This window comes from Engystomops pustulosus, chromosome 5 (assembly GCF_040894005.1).
Source record: "Engystomops pustulosus chromosome 5, aEngPut4.maternal, whole genome shotgun sequence".
Taxonomy (NCBI): Eukaryota; Metazoa; Chordata; class Amphibia; order Anura; family Leptodactylidae; genus Engystomops; species Engystomops pustulosus.
Window position 1 is genome coordinate 174,277,344 of NC_092415.1, and position 19,349 is coordinate 174,296,692.

The 19,349-nt window shown below is 40.0% G+C and overlaps 1 protein-coding gene across 1 annotated transcript; it reads left to right on the plus strand.

The window, feature by feature from the left end:
* The first annotated feature begins 946 nt into the window (after positions 1-946).
* Positions 947-19,140, plus strand: LOC140133549 (solute carrier family 22 member 13-like). The gene is made up of 10 exons (XM_072153855.1): positions 947-1,491; positions 2,839-2,942; positions 3,352-3,506; positions 6,785-6,953; positions 7,684-7,804; positions 10,032-10,123; positions 12,663-12,877; positions 14,125-14,233; positions 16,154-16,363; positions 18,033-19,140. The coding sequence occupies exons 1-10, from the start codon at positions 1,117-1,119 to the stop codon at positions 18,124-18,126; spliced, it is 1,644 nt and encodes a 547-aa protein (XP_072009956.1). The 5' UTR covers positions 947-1,116; the 3' UTR covers positions 18,127-19,140.
* The last annotated feature ends 209 nt before the right edge of the window (positions 19,141-19,349 follow it).

Sequence of the window (19,349 nt, forward strand, 5' to 3'; positions counted from 1 at the left end):
TACTTTAATGTGGTGATAGGTTCCCTTAAGGTTCCTGTAATTTCTTTCCTGCAGGATTTTTACTCTTACTTGATTGTCCTATCAGCTATAACTATGCAATGTTAGGGCACTGGATCCCCAGCACCTTACCTCATACTATAATATTTGTTCTGGTCCAATTACAAAGGCTTGGTGGTTACAGTCACAATTAGATATGAAGTTTGGAAGCTACCATAGTTATGGATACAAAGGGGAAGATTTATCATCACGTTTCTGAGGTAAAAATGTTTTAGTTTCCCATGGAAACCAATCAGAGCTCAGCTTTAATTTTATAAACAGTTGTGGGAAAATGTAAGCTGTGCTCTGATTGGTTGCCATGGGCAACTAAAACAGTTCTGCTCTACTAGACTTAGATGATAAATCTCCCGCATAGAGTAAATTGCTTGGTACTTGTCATCTCAATAGCCTAATCTACCATCAAAATCCAATATGATAAACCAGGAACATTTATTCATAGATCCAGGCACTGTGACTGTGGTAATCTTCTTATATCCATGGCCTCCGTCCTTCTAAAATCAACTTTTATAATTATGCTACTGAGCCTGAAGGGCTCTGGAAGGATGGGAGCCCCTCAGCGCTGTAGTTTCACAGGCTGTTACAATGAGCAGAGCATTGTACTTCCTGCTGCTTCTAGATAACACAGGCAGAGGGAGAGAGCAGGTGGTTGGAGGAGACTTGTTCTGCACAGTGTAACTGCCTGTAAATCTGAAGCACGAGGGCCGTAATGGGGGTAAAGCCCTCCATAGCACTTTTGGCTCATTAGCATAATTGTAAAAGTTGATTTTAGAAGGAAGGAGGCCATGGATATAACAAATATAAGAAGATTACCACACACACGGTCCCTGGATCTATGAGTTAGGCTCCATTCACATCTCTCTTCACACTCTAGTTATAAAATGACAAGCGTCTTGTGTCTCTCCAGGCAAAGTTCTCATAAATGACTAAGTGCTGCATAAAAACAAACCAAGGGCTCAATGTGAGACTTTGGTTTATTCGAGGTGGCACATTGACAAGGATTAACCATTAATTTCTTCCTGCCCTACTTGAGCTTTCGCACAACCTGGGATCCACCTGACAATGACGGACTTTGGGGAAATCCTTAAACATGTTGGGGAATTTGGTCGGTTTCAAAAGTTTTTAGTCTTTATGTTGTGTTTTCTTAGTTTTTTCAATGCCTTTCACATGTTTGGGCAAGTGTTTATGGGAATCTCTGTACCTCACCACTGTAATAGCAGCTGGATCCTGGAGATAAGCCCAAATCTAACAGAAGAGGAGCAGGTGAATCTAACTATTCCACGTGATGAACATGGAAGCTACGAGCAATGCCTCATGTACACTCCAGTGGATTGGGATATTGAATCCATCCGGAGGTATGGACTTAACGACACGGAGGATTGCCGGAGTGGATGGGTGTACGATACGTCACAGCAGAAGTCCACACTGGTCACAGAGGTCTGTACACATTTCATCATCGCTTGTAAACCATGAACTGTAGATTCTGCTGAGATACAGGATTTAACCAAAGATATTGGCAAAGCAGATGTCCCTCACCTGCCAATTATAGCCATAAACAACCCCCCTATCCAGGAAGCGGAAAAGTCTCAAATATTTCTAACCTTGTGATCGCAGTCTTTTTCAGTGAGGAAATCTTCTAGAATGAGTGCTGCATGTGTCACAGAACATACAAAGCACATGAATATCAGTAGATTTTTTTGTAGACACCTATACAGGTTGTATTTTAGAAAGGGAACATGTCACCATGAAAATGCTGTCTGATCTCCAGGTAGCAGGCTCAATCCTTAGTTCAGTAATACTTGTATAGCTTTTTAATTGTTTTTATTATTATTGCTGTGTTTTTTTCCTCTCTATGTACCAAGAGGTATTAATGACATCCAAATACCTGTGAGGAGTATACCCCTTTAGAATTTGGTTCAGATTGCACAATTGAAAGAAAAAAAATTATAGATTGTCCAAAATTCTTAGCTCCCATTGCTCTATAACATGCAGCCATCCAATAGGTCACCATGTGCAATTTGCTTAGCTCCACCTGCTCAATAACATGCTGCCTGCAGATCGGTCACCACGTGCAATTTGTACAGCTCCTCCTGCTCTATAATATGCTGTCTGCAGATAGGACCCTATGTCTATCTGATCAGCATCTCCTGCTCTATAACATGCTGCCTGCAGATAGGATAATATCTACAATCTGCTCAGCTCCTCCTGGCCTATAACATGCTGCCTGCAGATAGGACACTATGTAAAATCTGCTCAGGTCCTCCTTCTCTATAACATACTACCTGCAGATAGGACACTATGTAGATAGGAAACTGCCTGTAGATAGGAAACTTTGTACAATCTGCTCAGCTCTATAACATGCTGCCTGCAGATAGGACAATGTGTAAAATATGTTCAGCTCCTCCTTCTCTATAACATGCTGCCTGCAGATAAGACACTATGTAAAATCTGCTCAGCTCACCCTGCTCTATAACATGCTGTTTGTAGATAGGACAATATGTACAATTTTCAGCTCCTCCTGCTCTATAACATGTTGCCCACAGTCTAGAACACTGTACAATCTCTTCCGCTCCTCATTCACTGTAATCTGCTGCCCTGCACGCAGTTTACTATGTACAATCTGCTCAGCTGAGCTCCTCCTGCTCTATAACATGCTTGACAAAGCAGGTTTCTGTTAAGAACAGCTAATACATCTTTAATAAATTCTATATTTAGTGTTGTTAAAAGGTATACAGCATTGTTTTATGTTTAATACAATTAAAGTATTTTTGTACTGCAATTCAGTTCAACCTGGTGTGTCACAGAAAAGAGCAGACTGACATTTCCCAGGCCATTTACATGTTGGGACTTCTTATTGGATCTATAATATTTGGCCCCTTAGGAGACAGGTAAGTATTGCAATGACTGCATTAGCATAACATAATTACTATGCGCACACATTTACTACACTAATTTTTTAATGAGAGTCTTAATTGGAAGATAAAATATATTTTTTAATAAATATTTTAAAAAATTAGCAAATTGCTTAAATTTAAACAATATGTTTGGAATCTTAATCAATGTAGATCCCCAAGAACATAAAAATGTAAATGGACTCATTATAGATGAGACACAAATGTAATGTTTAATTAACTAAAGACTATTTTTACAAGTGTAGAATCCCCTGGGCCTAGTTGGGGTCTATGATTTACATTAACGGTGCAGACATAAATCTATGACAGGATGTAATGCTAAGCATTGTGTGTGTAAATTAGGAACAATTAACATTTTATGGATATTTCTTGCTGTATTTTAAAGGATTGGGAGGCGTCCTGTTATATTATGCTCCATGTTATTGATGTTCTCCTTTGGACTCGGAGCTTCGTTTGTTACAAATTTTCACGTCTATACAGCGCTGCGATGTATAGTGGGAGTCGCAATGTCAGGAGTCCTGATTAATAACCTTGTATTAGGTAAAATTCACTTTTTTCAATGTTTTTTGTTGCAGTTTGTCAGTCTTCTAGTTTGGCCGACTATTCCTATGTTTTCCTTATTACCTATACTTTGCTGTTGTATCTTGTCAGTGCTAGATATGGCGAGTCATAATCACCAATCACCCCAATTTTCTGCATCAGGTATCTAGCTTTTGCGGTTTTTCAGGTCCTGATAAATATGCCCCGATATGATAATCCACCTTTCAGTGGTCCCCACAGCATACAATTCCCTCTGACGTTAACACATGGCGTCTTCCAGCGTTAGTGTTTTAGTCAGCAATTTCTCATTAAAGAAAATTTACTGGAGGGGCTTTACCAGAGCCTCTTCTCCCTCATGCTGTAGCTTTACAGGCTGTTACACTGTACAGGAGCAGTCCCCTCCCACTGTGTGAGATTACAGCAGGCAGAGGGAGTGCTGAGGGAGCAGGAGGCGGGGGATGGATACAGGGCCGATTCTAGCATATTTGCTGCCTGAGGCGAATATTAAAATGCTGCACCATCGGACACCCCCCTTCCCGCTCCCTGTTCAGTAAATACTGAAAACCTTACTAACAATTAACATCCCTACAGACAGCTCCCTGACACTGTGTGACTGGCTACAGGTCATTAGTGGCATCTAGTACCTTATAGATGACAATCTCTTTCATCAGGAGGACTTTATTCTGGGTTCCATGAAGCATCAAAGGTGAATTCACGGACGGATATCTTCAACTCTGTGCAGCACATTTCCATCCGGTGTCCCTAAAAATACCACAGATACTTACCGTATCCCTTCATTTATTTATATACACTACTGGAATTAAAGCATGCACACCCCTAATTTATTAATACAGACCCCCAAACATTTGGTTTACATGATGCAAAGTAATCTATTCTATCCTATAATAGGATACAGACAACCCATAGTTACAGACGGACCCCTCTACCCACTGTGACCTCTGGTGAAGCTCTCTGTATGCTTTACTATAGTCCCAGATCAGCTGTAAGGTATCCGTAATGAAGCTTTATTGATTATCCTTGGTCCCATTACAGCAAAAAATGTTTAAACTCCAATTGTCACTGGGGCCAAAATATTTTTTGTCTGGATCTACAATTATAATATATAGTTTCGACTTACATACAAATTCAACTTAAGAACAAACCTCCGGACCCCATCTTGTATGTAACCCGGGGACTGCCTGTATATTCCACCCTGTTATTTATGTCACATATGATTTTATATGCAGTGCTACCCTGACCAGTGTAAATATATTGCACCCATCCCATATACAGCCCCCCAGTATAAGAAAAATCTATCCCCACATAAATATACACAGCCTCCCTGGTATAAGAAGAATATGGACCATATATAAATATTTTAATCTCGCCTCATGGCAGATGCGGCCCTGGGTGGATAGAGACCTCCTCCAGCACAGTGCAACAGCCTGTGAAGCCGCTACACAGATGGGCTCTGTTACCTGCACCCATAGGCCTTCTGGTTTATTACCATCATTTTACAAAGGAGAAGTTGATTTTAGAAGGCAGGAGGCCATGGATAACAAATATAAGAAGATTACCACAGTCACAGTGTATGGATCTATAAGTAAGTGTCCCTGGTTTATCATGCTAGATTTGATGGTAGATTTCCTCAAAGATGACTCATTGAATAAGGAATGGTGCAGGTGCAACATCCACTCACCGGGGCCTGGCTGCAGTGTGGGGGCATCTGTATTCTCTGGTACCTGAGTGGCTGGCTTCTAGTGCGGCCTAGCGCTAGAGTTATGTCACAGCCGCAATAGTGCAGGATTCTCCCTGGGGAACTCTCGGTGTAGTGATGGATCCCCCTGAGCAGGCAGTGAAAGGGAGGCCGTGGTGTTAGTGGCAGCAGCCAGGGATCACATGTGGCGACAGGGATGTTGAACAATAAACTCATAGGGGGTTACTTATAATACATCAGCGCTCTTACGTCAGCCTGCCTGTTGTAGAAATAAAAACAGCCGCAAATTTCACATCGAGTGGGCAGAGTCTGGAAGAGTAGTATCCCTCTGAAGGGAGACGGCAGCTGTAGGCTTGCTTTCTAGATACACTGAAGAAAGACTGGACAAAAGACCCTGAAATCCATTTAGAGGGAATTTACATACACTTCCAACTTTAGAGGGTTTCCAGGCTCTAACTAATGACTGGCTGCAGACAAAAATAACATAATTAAACAATTAATATAAATAGTAAGAACTTTAACCCTCTAAACTCAGGCACAGCACATAGCAGATGTAATTCAACATAATGCCACTAAGTGGTAGCATAGGATAAGGAATAAAAGAAAGGCATCCAGTGGAAATAGATATGATGGCTAGACTTAAAGGACACCTGTCATCAGGTCTCTGCCACTAGTCCTGTCACACACATGAATCTGACATGTTCTGCTGTAACATGGCTGCCTGGAGCTGCTGTATCTCTCCTAAACACACACACAGGCTGCAGGGGGCGTGGCCACCAGCACCAGGAAGCACATCATTATACAGGCTGTCAGTCATGCACTGGGGGTGTGGCTGTGCCTCCCAGTCATGAATAAGCTGGACAGCTTGAATATGCTAATGCTTCATTGGACATTTCACAGGTCATTTGCATACAGCTTTAGGACCTCATTGCTTAGGTTTACAGGCATGTAGAGGGACAATGAAGGGATAGAGGCAATGCTCTCTAATGGCAGTTTATGAAAATATATTTAGTTTAGGGGGGTTATTTTGCATGACGGATTCTCTTTAACAGAGGTAATCAGCCGGTGTTAGCTAGCCAGGAAGCCAACTGGAGTTAATTGGTCCGTAATGCCCCGTCCTGCAGGCCATCACACAGGGCATGAAAGGAGGAGCATTACTCAATTTCATTGTATAGCTAGAACCTGTAGTCATGCTCCTCACTTCACGCCCTGCACAAAGGCAACCAGCCACTGTGACTGTGGTAATCTTATTTGTTATCCCTGGTCTCCTTCCTTCTAAAATCAACTTTGAAATTATGCTAATGAGCAAGACAGCCTCTGGGGGTTGTTACCAGAGCCCATTTGTTGGTTATGGTTCAAGGATTGAGTTGACTTCCAGGGTGGCTTCATTTTGGTGGTACTAGAAAGAGGCGTATTTACCTTTTGGAGGAGAACACATGACTTACAACAAAAACTAGCTTTAACTTTTATGATACACACCCCCATAACATCCACATTATGCCGAATGCTCTTACCAATTGACAAAAAGGTATTTTTTAAAAATTACATTTTTATTTTACAGTTGCTGAGTGGGTGGGATCCTCTCACCGTGCATTTGCTACCATCACTGGTCATGTCTGCTTTGCGGTTGGACAGATGGTTCTGGCCGGACTGGGCTATGGCATTAGGAACTGGAGGTTGTTACAAATAGCTTGTTCTGCACCCACAGGATTATTATTCTTCTATATTTGGTAAGAAAAGTCAACATGCAAATATATAAGATTGAAATTATTCTTATTGGTGCCCTAGTGATAATGAAGATATACTGTTTTTTTCGGACGCACCTAACTATAAGATGCACCTCAGATTTAGTCCTCCAGGAAAAGGAAACATATATTTGGCACCAATTAAAAATTCCCTGTTGGTCACACACAAGCGAAAAGCACACAGATCGGCTACATCTATTCACTCACAGCTCTGCTACATCTATTCACTCACAGTTCTGCTACATCCATACATTCACACACAGCTTTTCTACATCCCTACACTCACCCACAGCTCTGCTACATCCATTCATTCACATACAGCACTGCTATATCCATTCACTCACACGCAGCTCTGCTACATCCATTTACTCACAAACAAGCAGCTCTGCTACATCTATTTAGTCACGCACAGCTCTGCTACAATCATTCACTCACACACCTCTTGCTACATTCACTCACATGAACACATTCAGGGCTGCTACATCCATACACACACATACACACAGCTCTTCTTTATGCCCAGTCATAACCACAACTTCTTCTCTATAATGGTGGGTGGTAAAGACCTTTCTGTGATGCATGAAGCATGTGGTTGGTTTGATAGATCGAAAGCAAATTGTGATCCAAAACCAGTAGTGAAGACTAAACAGAAATAAGATTGACACCTTTTCTGATAACTGAGGTGTGATCTGGCTCTAACAGTATTTTCTTACAGGTTGCTTCCAGAATCGCCAAGGTGGCTTTTAACTAAAGGTAAAAATGAGAAAGCAAAAAAAATCCTTCAAAAAGCAGCATCTATCAACAGACAGAATCTTCCAGAGGAATTATTAATACAGGTAAGACCCTGACATCTAATGTTACATAACAGAGGTCAGCATGATCATACAATTGAGTCAATTACCATGTCGATAATATGTTTGCCAAGACTTATTATACGAAAATTATGGGGGTAAGGTGCATAGAACCACCCAATGGACTTTTATACAGTAATTGCAATAAAACTCATTGACTGATGTACAAATGTCTCCGTACACTAACCCTGATCTCCGTAGTCTGATCCGGCATCGATACTGCCTTCTACTTCCAATTAGTTATATTGGGCTGGTTGGAATTATATCATTGATCATTATATTAATAATAATAATAAAATTGAAAGAGACATTCGCTACATTATCAAATCACATAGGGATTGAACATAGTCTGTTATCACAGAAACATAAGAGGCATCCATGGGAACTGTAGACATGAATGGGTAGTAGTAATATGTGGCAGAATAAAAATGGAAAATGTACCGGTAGTTACAGTACATGAAGACAAAAAACGTGTAGTAGTCTACATATACAGGTGGAACAAATAGGTTGGGACAGTGGAAAAATTGTCAAATACATATTGGATTGAAAAAGTAAAAATATATGCGTCAATATTTTTCAAAAATGGGGTTGGGGCGGGGGCGACATTAAAATCTTAAATAGGACCCCCCATTTTTTATTACAGATTCTTCAGGAAAAACTACATTGATTCAATCTACGATTCATTCACTTACTTACAAGTCAGTTTTCACTGATAGATGGCGCTGTAATCACTGAAAATGGGTAGAAAAGAGTTCATAAATGGGGATATCTCGAAAAATATTAGATCCAAAACAAAAAATATGTTACAAATAATTCCTTAAAAAGCAATTTAATAATACTAAAGTTGACACTGTATTTTTACCCTCCAGGTGTAAGATGGGGGGGAATCAATTTTTTAATGTAGAAACTACATCCTTATACATTCTCTTTGGGGCTGGTTTAATGTGAGTCCCTGTCCACTCACATTGCAGAGCTCGTTCTGCAACTTGTTGCCTGAGTTTCCCAGGATACAAGTTACCATAGGCCGTATCCACAGCATAGGGCCAACTTGCTGGTCAGTGGGGGTCTCAGTGATGAAACCCCAACTAGAGTGGAGCAGACGGCCACACATGTTTTTGCTCCATTCATCTCTATGGGGCAGCACGGGCTAGGAACATCCCTTCAAGTCTCCTCCTCATCTGAACATAGGGACTTTTCTTGTTGCCTACAAAATTTTCAGATATGAAATGCTCTACATAAAGTGCTCAAATGTGGTAACATTGGATAGCTTTTTATTTTTGGATTTTGGATCTGATTTGTTTTAATCCAAATATCCCCCTTTTCAACATTTTTACACACATTTCGGATCTTGGCAATTACAGCACCAACTGTCACCAAATTTGTGTGTCAAATCAATGTGATTTTTCCTGGGGAATCTGAATCTGTAATAAAAATGGGGGTCCCCATTCAAGATTTTTAAGCCCCCCCCCCCCCCAGCACTACCCCACACACGGGGTGGGGGTACAGGCCGATTTTGGTATCATTGGATAGATTTTTTAAAAAAATGTGCATGTATATTTTTATTTTTTTTTTATCTGATGTGTATTTTGTGAAATATTCCACCGTCCCAATCTTTTTTGTTACACTCTGTAGATTATATTTCATATATGTCATTTTCCTAGGCTGGGTCCATATAGGACGTACCCATAGCAGGTTTACTGTTGGCTTATCCGTTGCACTGTAAGAAAGTAACAAAGTAAAAGCAATTTTATATCCATATCTTAAAGGGAACTAGTCACCAGGTTTAACCCCACTAAACTACTAATCCCATGGGGTAGGGTATGATTAGTACTTTCTAGAATACCCACTTTTATATGAAATCTCACTTATTTTCCTATTAAAAAAAATCTCTCCCAGGAAAAAATGACGCTACGCCCCTCATTTTCACATGAGTAGAGTCAAGTATAGTATTTGCAGGGGAGTGTCAGTTCTATTATTTATCCCTATTTTTAGCTGCCTGTATGTCCAGCTCTGTAGCTCACAGAACCATAAGCCTGATGTAATCTGAAAGATAAGAATCTTATCTTTCATGTGTCACAGAAGGGGGGCTTGTAGTTTAGTGGGGTAAAACATGGTCACCTGTTTCCTTTAAATGGATGAGACTTTACAGAAGAGTTGTATACTGCTGTAATAGTAAATTTTCAAAAATGTAATTGTAATATTTCTGTCTCAGTCACAAGAAGAAAAGCAAAAATCTGGAACTATGCTTGATCTGTTCCGAATTCCCAGTTTAAGAAAAGTAACCATCGTCATGAGCTTTGTATGGTAAGTTCTCCTGCAATCTTTGCTCATGAGGATCTACAGATAATAATTTCTCACCACAGGTTTGGGTGGGAGCTTTTCGTTCCATGGAGATTCAAAATACCTATAACTATTTAAAGGGGTATTCTCGTCTGGGAATTCAAATTCAGATTCATTAATCTGCCATATATAAACATTTCTTCAATTAGATGTCATTAAAAAAAGATAATTACTCATAAATGTAGTGATATGGTCCCATAGAAACCAGACTGACTCCTAGGATACGGCCACCTCTGCTGGAGGGATTGCACAAAGAAACAAAAGGTTTTGTATATCAAATGTCTGGTTACTGCATGTCCCGCAGCCGTCCTGTGGTAATGATCGCTGAAGCCAGATGGTCCGGCAGGGCTCAATAGCGCATGTCTGGCCACCACTGCCAAAATGTGAGGTGGTCGTATCCAATTGAAGAAATGTTTACATATGGCAAATGAATTAAAGTAAATATAAATGCCCAGAAGGGAAAACCCCTTTAAGTTTGATGAGGAAACTGCTTTGAATAGCTACAGCGTATCTAAAATAAGAGATAAACAACTTTGCCTCTATTTTTTGTCTCTATTTTATGTCTTTGTAACATTTTATGTCTCCACAGTTACAGACTACAAACACATTTATGTAGTCTAATCCAGTAGCGATCTTTCATTTCATCTGCCCTTTATGTCTTAATTGAATCCATTAAGCAGATTATCCCAATCTATGTGACAAAATTTAAATGACTTTTACTACAAGATCAGATCACATTCAGATTGAATGTAGTCTGTAACTAGAGGAACACATACCTCTGCATAGGAACGGTGGATACTTAAGGAGAGATTAGTCAGGGTTCTGCAAAGTTGTTTAGTTTGCTGTCTCTGATCAATGAAGAAACTGATGCATAAGCTGTTTCATGTATCACAGTCTTCTGAAGACCATCATAGACAATTGATACCTCTTTGTCTCATTAACACAGTATTCTTGTTAATATATCACACATGGATGAAAGAAGCGTACCCTGGTAGTGCTGAGGAGGCTTCCATGGTGTGTCCTCCAGTTAAGCATTGTTTCTTAGGTCAATCATCAATAAACGGTTTCTGGAAGGAAAACATAACTAAATAGTAGTAAAACAGGTAGTTCATCATGACAAAACTAGTGGTTATAACTAATGGAACACCAACAAGTGTCCGGTATGGAAGGTATCAACCTTCAACACATACAGGAGTCATAGGGACCAATTCTATAGAGAAGCCTCAGAAGACTTTAAAAAATTGTATTTACTGCAGTCAAGGTTTAAAGTTAAATTGTTCGAAAACTTTTAACATAATTGCATAAATGCAAAGTGCAGATGATAATAGTAAACTTTGTAATATACCCAAGACAGGCAGTCCCCATGTTACGTACAAAATAGGTGCCATAGGTTTGTTGAATTTGTCGGAACTGTATATTTTATTTAAAAAAAAAATAATTCTGGAGGTACAGGGACAATTGGAATTTACATTTTTTTTTGCTGTAATGGGAACAAGGATTATCAAGAAATCTTCATTACAGACACCTTACAGCTAATCATTGCAGCCTGGGACTATAGTAATAGCATCCAGAGAGCTTCACCAGAGGTCACAGATAGTAAAGAGGTCTGTCTGTAACTAGGGGTTGTCTGTAAGTCGGATGTCCTTAAGTAGGGGACCACCTGTATTAATTTTCTTCTGCCTTTCTTCCTCAACCAGCTTCCGTAAATCAGCTTTCTGTCCACTGACAGCTGAGAGATAAAGAAACCTGATAAAGTGTCTAATTACTTAAATTATGATCGTCCAATCATCTCAGATAGTTGCATTATCAATGGAAATATTCTCTAGGTATGGAAAGAGTGAATTATTAGCCTCTTTCCCTTATCCCTATGTTTTGAAGGGACACTGTTCACTACAGGAGAAAGAAGAGCAGAAAAAAGAAAGTATATTACAAAGTCTACTATTTTCACCTGCTCTATCCATTTCAAAAATAAAAACATTTTGCTTCAAAGAAATGGTTATGCTTAAATATTTGAGGCAATATTTTAAAAATTCGCCTTGGAATTAATCCTATAGTATATTGCATCAGTGTAGAAATGTATCAGCTATATCCACATTCTTTAAATATAATATGGGCAGCAGAGTTTGAATCCCGTTTACAGAACAGAGCTAAAGCTTCCTATATCAGGTTCCAGAATGTTCCGTGAAGTTTCCCTGTTATTAATTCTGGAGAATCCCAGAAAATCGTTTACCCATACTCCCTATTCCTCCCTCAGAGAAGCTTTGTGTAGTAGGGTTGTTTTGTAGTTGGGTTAAGATTTGTAGACTGCTCTGCCTCCTGGGTTTATGAGAAGATGGAAACAAGAATTTCCTATTGAGAAAATGGAAAACCCCCCACCAAGTGACCAGGAATTCCCAATGCTCCACTTAGGCCTCATTGGGAAGTTGTGCATTCCCTAGGATATTAAAGAATCTTAACCCCTTTTAATATTTGTTTTATAGTTCGTTTTTGGATCTGATTACAGGTTTGTGAACAGTCTGGTCTATTATGGGCTAAGTCTGAACGTTGGTAGCTTTGGGCTAGACATATATCTCACGCAGCTTATATTCGGAGCAGTAGAAATCCCAGCTCGTGCCGGATCCATATTCATAGTGCAAATCATTGGACGAAGAATAAGTCAATCCCTGTGTCTTTTATTAGGAGGAGCTGTTTGTCTCATCATTACTGCCATACCAAAAAGTAAGAAATCACATCATCATCATGTAATAGATTTCCTTCTTGTAGGATGTTTTTATATGACTTGATTTGGATGCAGTTTTTGAAACCAAAACTAAGGATAGATCATAAAGGAAGATATCTGTAAGGGATAAAACACACCAACATGCTCAGTTTGTGAATTGTGGTAGAATTTCATAGACCGCATCCTAAAACGAGACTCCAAGTATAATAGTAACTGATGATGCAAAGAGTCCCTGCATCTTTGGGGAACCGTTCTGTCCTGAGTACATGATTATGGTATAAAACTGTTGTCCTGAGTTATACTACAGCTCCTTACATCATATATAAATAATATGGTTAGACATGTCCACAAAATAGTGGACTGGTAAATGTGGCCTTCACACATTATGAGGCCACCACTAAGCACATTTATACGCTCTAGCAATAAAGGGCAGATTGTACTTTTCTTTAGCACTACTCGTAGTTGTTACAAGGTGTCGTCTTTTGGTGTGCAGTTTGTGTGTTCATTTTATGTTTGTATGTATTTCCTTTGGGTGCTTGGGTTTCTTCCAACTCTACAAAGACATAGGGGCACATTTACTTATCAGGCCGCTGGAGTTCACGAAGTACAGAGTGTCCGACGATCATGCACTCTGGCGTGAATCACTAACATTGTGCGCTGGATATCCTGCATGTGTCGCTTCCCCGCTCAGATCTGCCAGAGTTAACCTTCTTCTTTCTGGTGCATGTAAGTGCATTGTCTTGCGACACAATTTGAATCCTAAACCGCGCTCAGTCCGAATCAGTCAGATTGTCCGATGGAACGCCCCCGATTTCTGTTGCATGGAAGCAGTGCAGCTGCGCCACAATTCCATCACGTGCGACACAATCCCACCACAAACCCCTGTTAAATACCTGCCAAAGTTGTGCAAATCCTGAAACTCTTAAACAGTCCAAAAGTGCGATCCGTGACCCTTAGTAAATAAGCCCCATACTGATCGGGAATCAGAATTGTAAGCACCATTTGGGAGAGTAAACAATGACAATGGACGTGAACTGCTTTGAAATATAATCATAAAACTAAGTAGTTGACTCTTATCCAATAAATGATGTCTAGAGAAGAAGGGATTGGGGGCATCAATGTTCCTCTGTGAGTATCACGTGTCAGTGTCTTTGCGTTTAGTTGTACAACTTTATATTATTATGTCTGTTTTGTGTAACAATGCATTGATGCGATTGTAAGTTGTAAAATGTATTTCTTTTTCAAGCGTTGCCCGTCGTTATCACGGTGCTGGCAGTTATTGGAAAATTTGCTATCGCTGCCTCCTTTTCTATATGTTATATTTATGCCGCAGAGTTGTTCCCCACCATCATCAGGTGAGTAAAATGCAAAATGTAATAAAATATTTATTAATATAATGATAATAATGTAATATTTAACACTCTTAGAGAGAATCTAAGACGAAGACTCCAAAATTTCCATGTGTGCAAAGAGAATTTACTACGCAAGCCTGGCTTTGTCTGGGTTTTTTGGGGCTTTTCTCCTGGTCAGATGCATCTGAGTGGTTTTTCGTTATTCGTTACATGTGGTGTTAGTCAAATTGTGACTTTTTAAAACATGTTGCAAAAAGTCTTTTAAAGTCACATTCAGCTCTAAGCTAATAAGTCTAAGTTCTAAGCCAAAATTTGCTACTTTTTTGCAATTTTTTTTAAAGTCACTCATTTTTATACAGATGATAACTCATGGAACAATTCATAAAACTAAACAATGGCTAACTTTGGAAGAAGACTGTCTTACAATGCCATACAATGCTCTAAATTAAAACCATAGATTAAGAGTTTTTGTAACGAGTCACAGATCTGGATTCCAATTGATGAGAGTAATGACACAGGTCTCAGTTAGGTACTGGTATTAAAGAAAAGTACAAATGGTGGATAAAACAAATTTATAAAACACAACGTTTAATAAATCATATTAAAATACGCGGTCATAAACCGACTACCAATCATTTAAAAGAAACTGGCATACCATCATCAAAGAACGAAGTTCCAGGTAATGTCACAAAAACCTCTCAAGCAGAGACCACATACTTTGTCAGGTGGACAGAAAGTTATGGTAGTGGGGGTCTTCGATACAGAAAAAACGGACCAAATGGAGCCATATATCCCAAGCTTCTGGGTATCCTCCTAAGCTTCTAGAGGTCCTCCCTGCTTGTGTACAAAAAGAGAAATAAAGGGTGGTGAGGATGACGCACTCTGTAGGGCATTGAGTGCGGGGGTCCATATTTCGCCCTATCGGGACCAAGGTGGGGCCTAGTGCACCCTACAGAGCTTCAACTCGGGGCCGCAGCCCTAAGTGACTGCCACCCAGACTGGAACCCATCCCTACCGTCGGCCCACTAACCCTGAACAATGCAGGAATGAGGAGAGGGGAAGGGAATTAATGCTGTGACTGCTGAAGAATTATGTTCCCTGTTCATAAGAACAATGGTTGTTTGTACATGGACTGTCCCAACACAGTAAAGAAAGTGCATAAAGTATATGAAATAGTACAAAAAAAGGGGTAAAAAAAGAGTAAGTGTATGTGTCCCTAATTCAATAATATGCACAGTAATTCGGGGTCAAAAGTCCCGACTTTCTTTATACCTGCACCTTCTTTACTGTGTTGGGACTGTATATATATATATATAGAGAGAGATTTAACACTGCTTCTAAGCCAGTTTTTCGTGGAGAAGCAGTGGAATAATCACAAATTCTTGCAGTGCAGTGCAAGAATTTGCAATTAAAAACGTGAATACCCCACATCCACGCCTTGTGAGCGTGGAGGGGGCATAGAGGGGCGCGCAGACCACCCGATGCCTGCGAAACAAGCAAACATTTGTTCCCTGGATTTTGCGCAAGACTAAAAGCCAGGTCTGACCTGGCACAGTTTTGCTTGCAGGCCTCACAGCCCGCCAGAGAGATCCAGAGGCCTAAACTCTGCTCATTCTAGGTTTGTGGCTTCTGCCTCAGGCTTTTTTCCACTGATTGAGATCAAAGGAAACTTCTTCTATGATACAAGGTATCCTTGTTTTCCACCGTAGTCAATCATAGTACAGCTTTTATTTCTAATTGAAATATGAAAACTGCACTGTAATTAGTTGTTGTGGACTACACCTTTTTTATATGTGCCCCATTGTTCTGGCGGTCAAAATGATTTGTTTCAATTCTTTACATGATCTTTTTATTATTCATATGCTTTTTACATTTGTATTGAAGCTTTATTATGTTTCACTGTGGGGTTGTGTCTAATTCCAGGCAAAATGGAGTAGGACTGTGCTCTATGACAGCCCGAGTAGCGGGGATAATCTCTCCACTTATAAGTCTTCTGGATAAATATCACCCGGCTATACCTATGGCAATTTACGGCAGTGGCCCCATCATTGGAGGTCTTCTTTGCTTCCTGTTACCAGAGACACGGAATATGGACCTTCAAGACCATACTCATGAGGCCAATGGTATTCCAAGGTACATGCAATATATAGAAATGTAGGGCTGATTCTTACATCAATTTTTTTTTTGGTGGTTTAAATATTATTGAAATAATAGATAGAAATAATGCAATCATCTGCAGTAAAGACATGTTTTGTAGGGATGAAAAAACTGAGCAAGTTGGCAATTTTGGGGGTTTGTTTTAGTGCACTTTCAATACTATATATATTATGTTAAATATGTCACCCAGGCCATTGGGCCTCCTACAGCTCTTGTTCTTCTATTTTGCTGTGATGAGGCATTGAGATATAGAGTGAAAATCTCGTAAGATTGAAGAAATGAGTTTTTTTTTCACCATATGTGTTTATTATATATAATTATATAACAAAAGTCATACATAAATAATCTGTGTGGTTGTGATAAGGAAGATAATCAGTGGTAGTAAATGCAGAAAGATCAAGAGTACATCTTCAGGTATAACAACACTCAAAGAATAGATAGTCTCATAGGGATGTTTCTGCAATGCCCACCTACCAGGGCCTGAGCTTGGTGTGGGGGCAGCTGGATTCCCTGGTACCTGAGTGGCTGGCCTAGCGCCAAAGTCATGGGTGGCTTGGTCCAGGTGAACAGGCTTTCATCCACACCCACCAGGGTCAGTGAAGGGGATGCAAGTAGAGGGAATGGCCGCAATGCAGTGGAAGGGTTTCCCCTGGGGAACTGCTGGTGTACTTGTAGTGTGGGATCCCTGGTCCGAAAGTGAAGGTGAGGCCCATGAAGTTAACTGCAGCAGCCAGGGATCATCCGTGGAGACAGGGATAATAAACATAAACTCACAGTCTCTTTATGCAGCAGATGATCAAACACAGCAGTGGATAACAGGTAAATGGATAAATGTAAAGGTGACTTCCTGCAGGATTACACGTCAGCTGCAGTACAAAAGCAAGTCATTTGGTGGTATCATAGGATAAGGAATGCATACATTGGCAATGGCTAAAATTACCTAGCTCGGCTTAACGGAGTTCGCCAGAGGCCAACTGGAGCTAATTGGTTTGTAATGCCCTGTCCTCCGGGCCATTACATTTCCAGACAGGATTCAACCAGAAGACAACAATCAAGTGATTGAGATAAGGCACAGCAACAAATAAGAACAACAAAAAAAAACACCAAAACACCAAGGCCAAAAATGTTGTGTAAAAAATAAGTGGCCTGTAAGGGGCTACAGAAAAGGGAACATTATAATACCCTCATTTCTCTAACCTTCCCACTTACAATGCCCTCCTGCCTGCAGCCTTTTCTATGTAGCCCACCTCCAATTCTCTCCCCTTTTTTAGTTTTGCAGGAGCTGTATGTGGCACGGGAGATGGCACAATGTGATGACATCATCATGTCTTCACTACAGAGCCGTGTACAGAGGCCACAGAGAGTGGGCATAATAAGGGGTGGCTACAGGAAAGGGGGTGTGTGTAGTGTAGCTGGTCCTTGGTTACGAAAAGGTTCGGTCCACTGTTCTAAAAGGTTAAAGAATAAATGTCATGACTTTGCAACACTAAAAAAGAGCAACATATAAATGAGCAAAGACATGTTATATTCTCCCAAAACAACATCTTTATCTGCTCAGCTCTCCCTGCTCTATAACAAGCTGCTCACAGATTGCAATGGTGACCAGTTAGATCTAAAGAGTCAATTTTCTTCTTCTTTTTTTTAGCTCTCATAACCTTCCAAAAGAACAGCTTGTATATGGAAATAGTCAAGATCATGAAGAGGATTCTATAGGATATCAAAAAGGAACTCGTTTATAAGAACATCGATTTGCCAAAGTTCAAATGGTTTTACTTTACAGTCAATCCTAGTCCTGATCTGGATGACGTCACAATAATATAACATTTTCATGATCCTTTATGGGTTTATTTAAAGTTTACACCATTTCCAAGTAAATGGGAGATCAGTAATTCTGGCTGTACTTATTGAATAAAGTTAAAGGGGTTGTCCACTTTCAGCAAATAACTGATATGGTTTGTGGAAAAGTTATACAATTTTCTAATATACCATATATACTCGAGTATAAACCTAGTTTTTCAGCACAAAAAAATGTGCTGAAACCCCAAACTCGGCTTATATACTGGGGCAGGGGGCTGGCTATATACTGGGGGATATGGGCTGGCAGGCTATATACTGGGGGTCAGGTGCTGGCCATATACTATGGGGCAGGGTCTCGCAGGCTATATACTGGGAAGGCTGTGACCAATGCATTTCCCACCCACGGCTTATACTTGAGTCAATAGGTTTTCCCAGGTTTTTGTGGTAAAATTAGGGGCCTCGGCTTATACTTGGGTTGGCTTATACTCGAGTATATACGGTACTTTCTGTATCAATTCCTCATGGTTTTCTAGATCTCTGCTTGCTGTCCTTCTATAGAAAGCTTCTATGTTTACTTCCAGTGGATAGAAATCTGTTCTTTATCATGTGACGGCACACAGGTGCAGGAGCAGTTAGTATCAAACAGCTCTGATTACTCTCAGAGACAATAACGGCTCGTGCACCTGTGTGACATCACATGACCAAGGAATTGACACCGAAAGTATATTGGAAAACTTTTTAACTTTTCATTAATCAATATAAATTATTTGCTGAAACTGGACAACACTTTTATAGGATATTATTCTGTAATAATAAACACTCTGTGAAATGGACATTATGTAGCAAAATCTGTAGAGGACAAAACTTTTTGCATTTGGTTACTGGAAAGTGGTCACATACCAGTTTTATTTTTATAAATGATTACATATGACTCAAGCAGAAATATAGCTGTGTTTGCTTATTCATGCATTAAAACAATTACCTCAAGGAACTTGGCTATTTATTTAAAAAACAACAACATTTAGGGGTGACACAAGAGCTTACAGTCTATGAGGATGAGGGGGTGACACAAGAGCTCACAGTCTATGAGGATGAGGGTGACACAAGAGCTTACAGTCTATGTCTATGAGGATGAGAGGGATGACACAAGAGCTTACAGTCTATG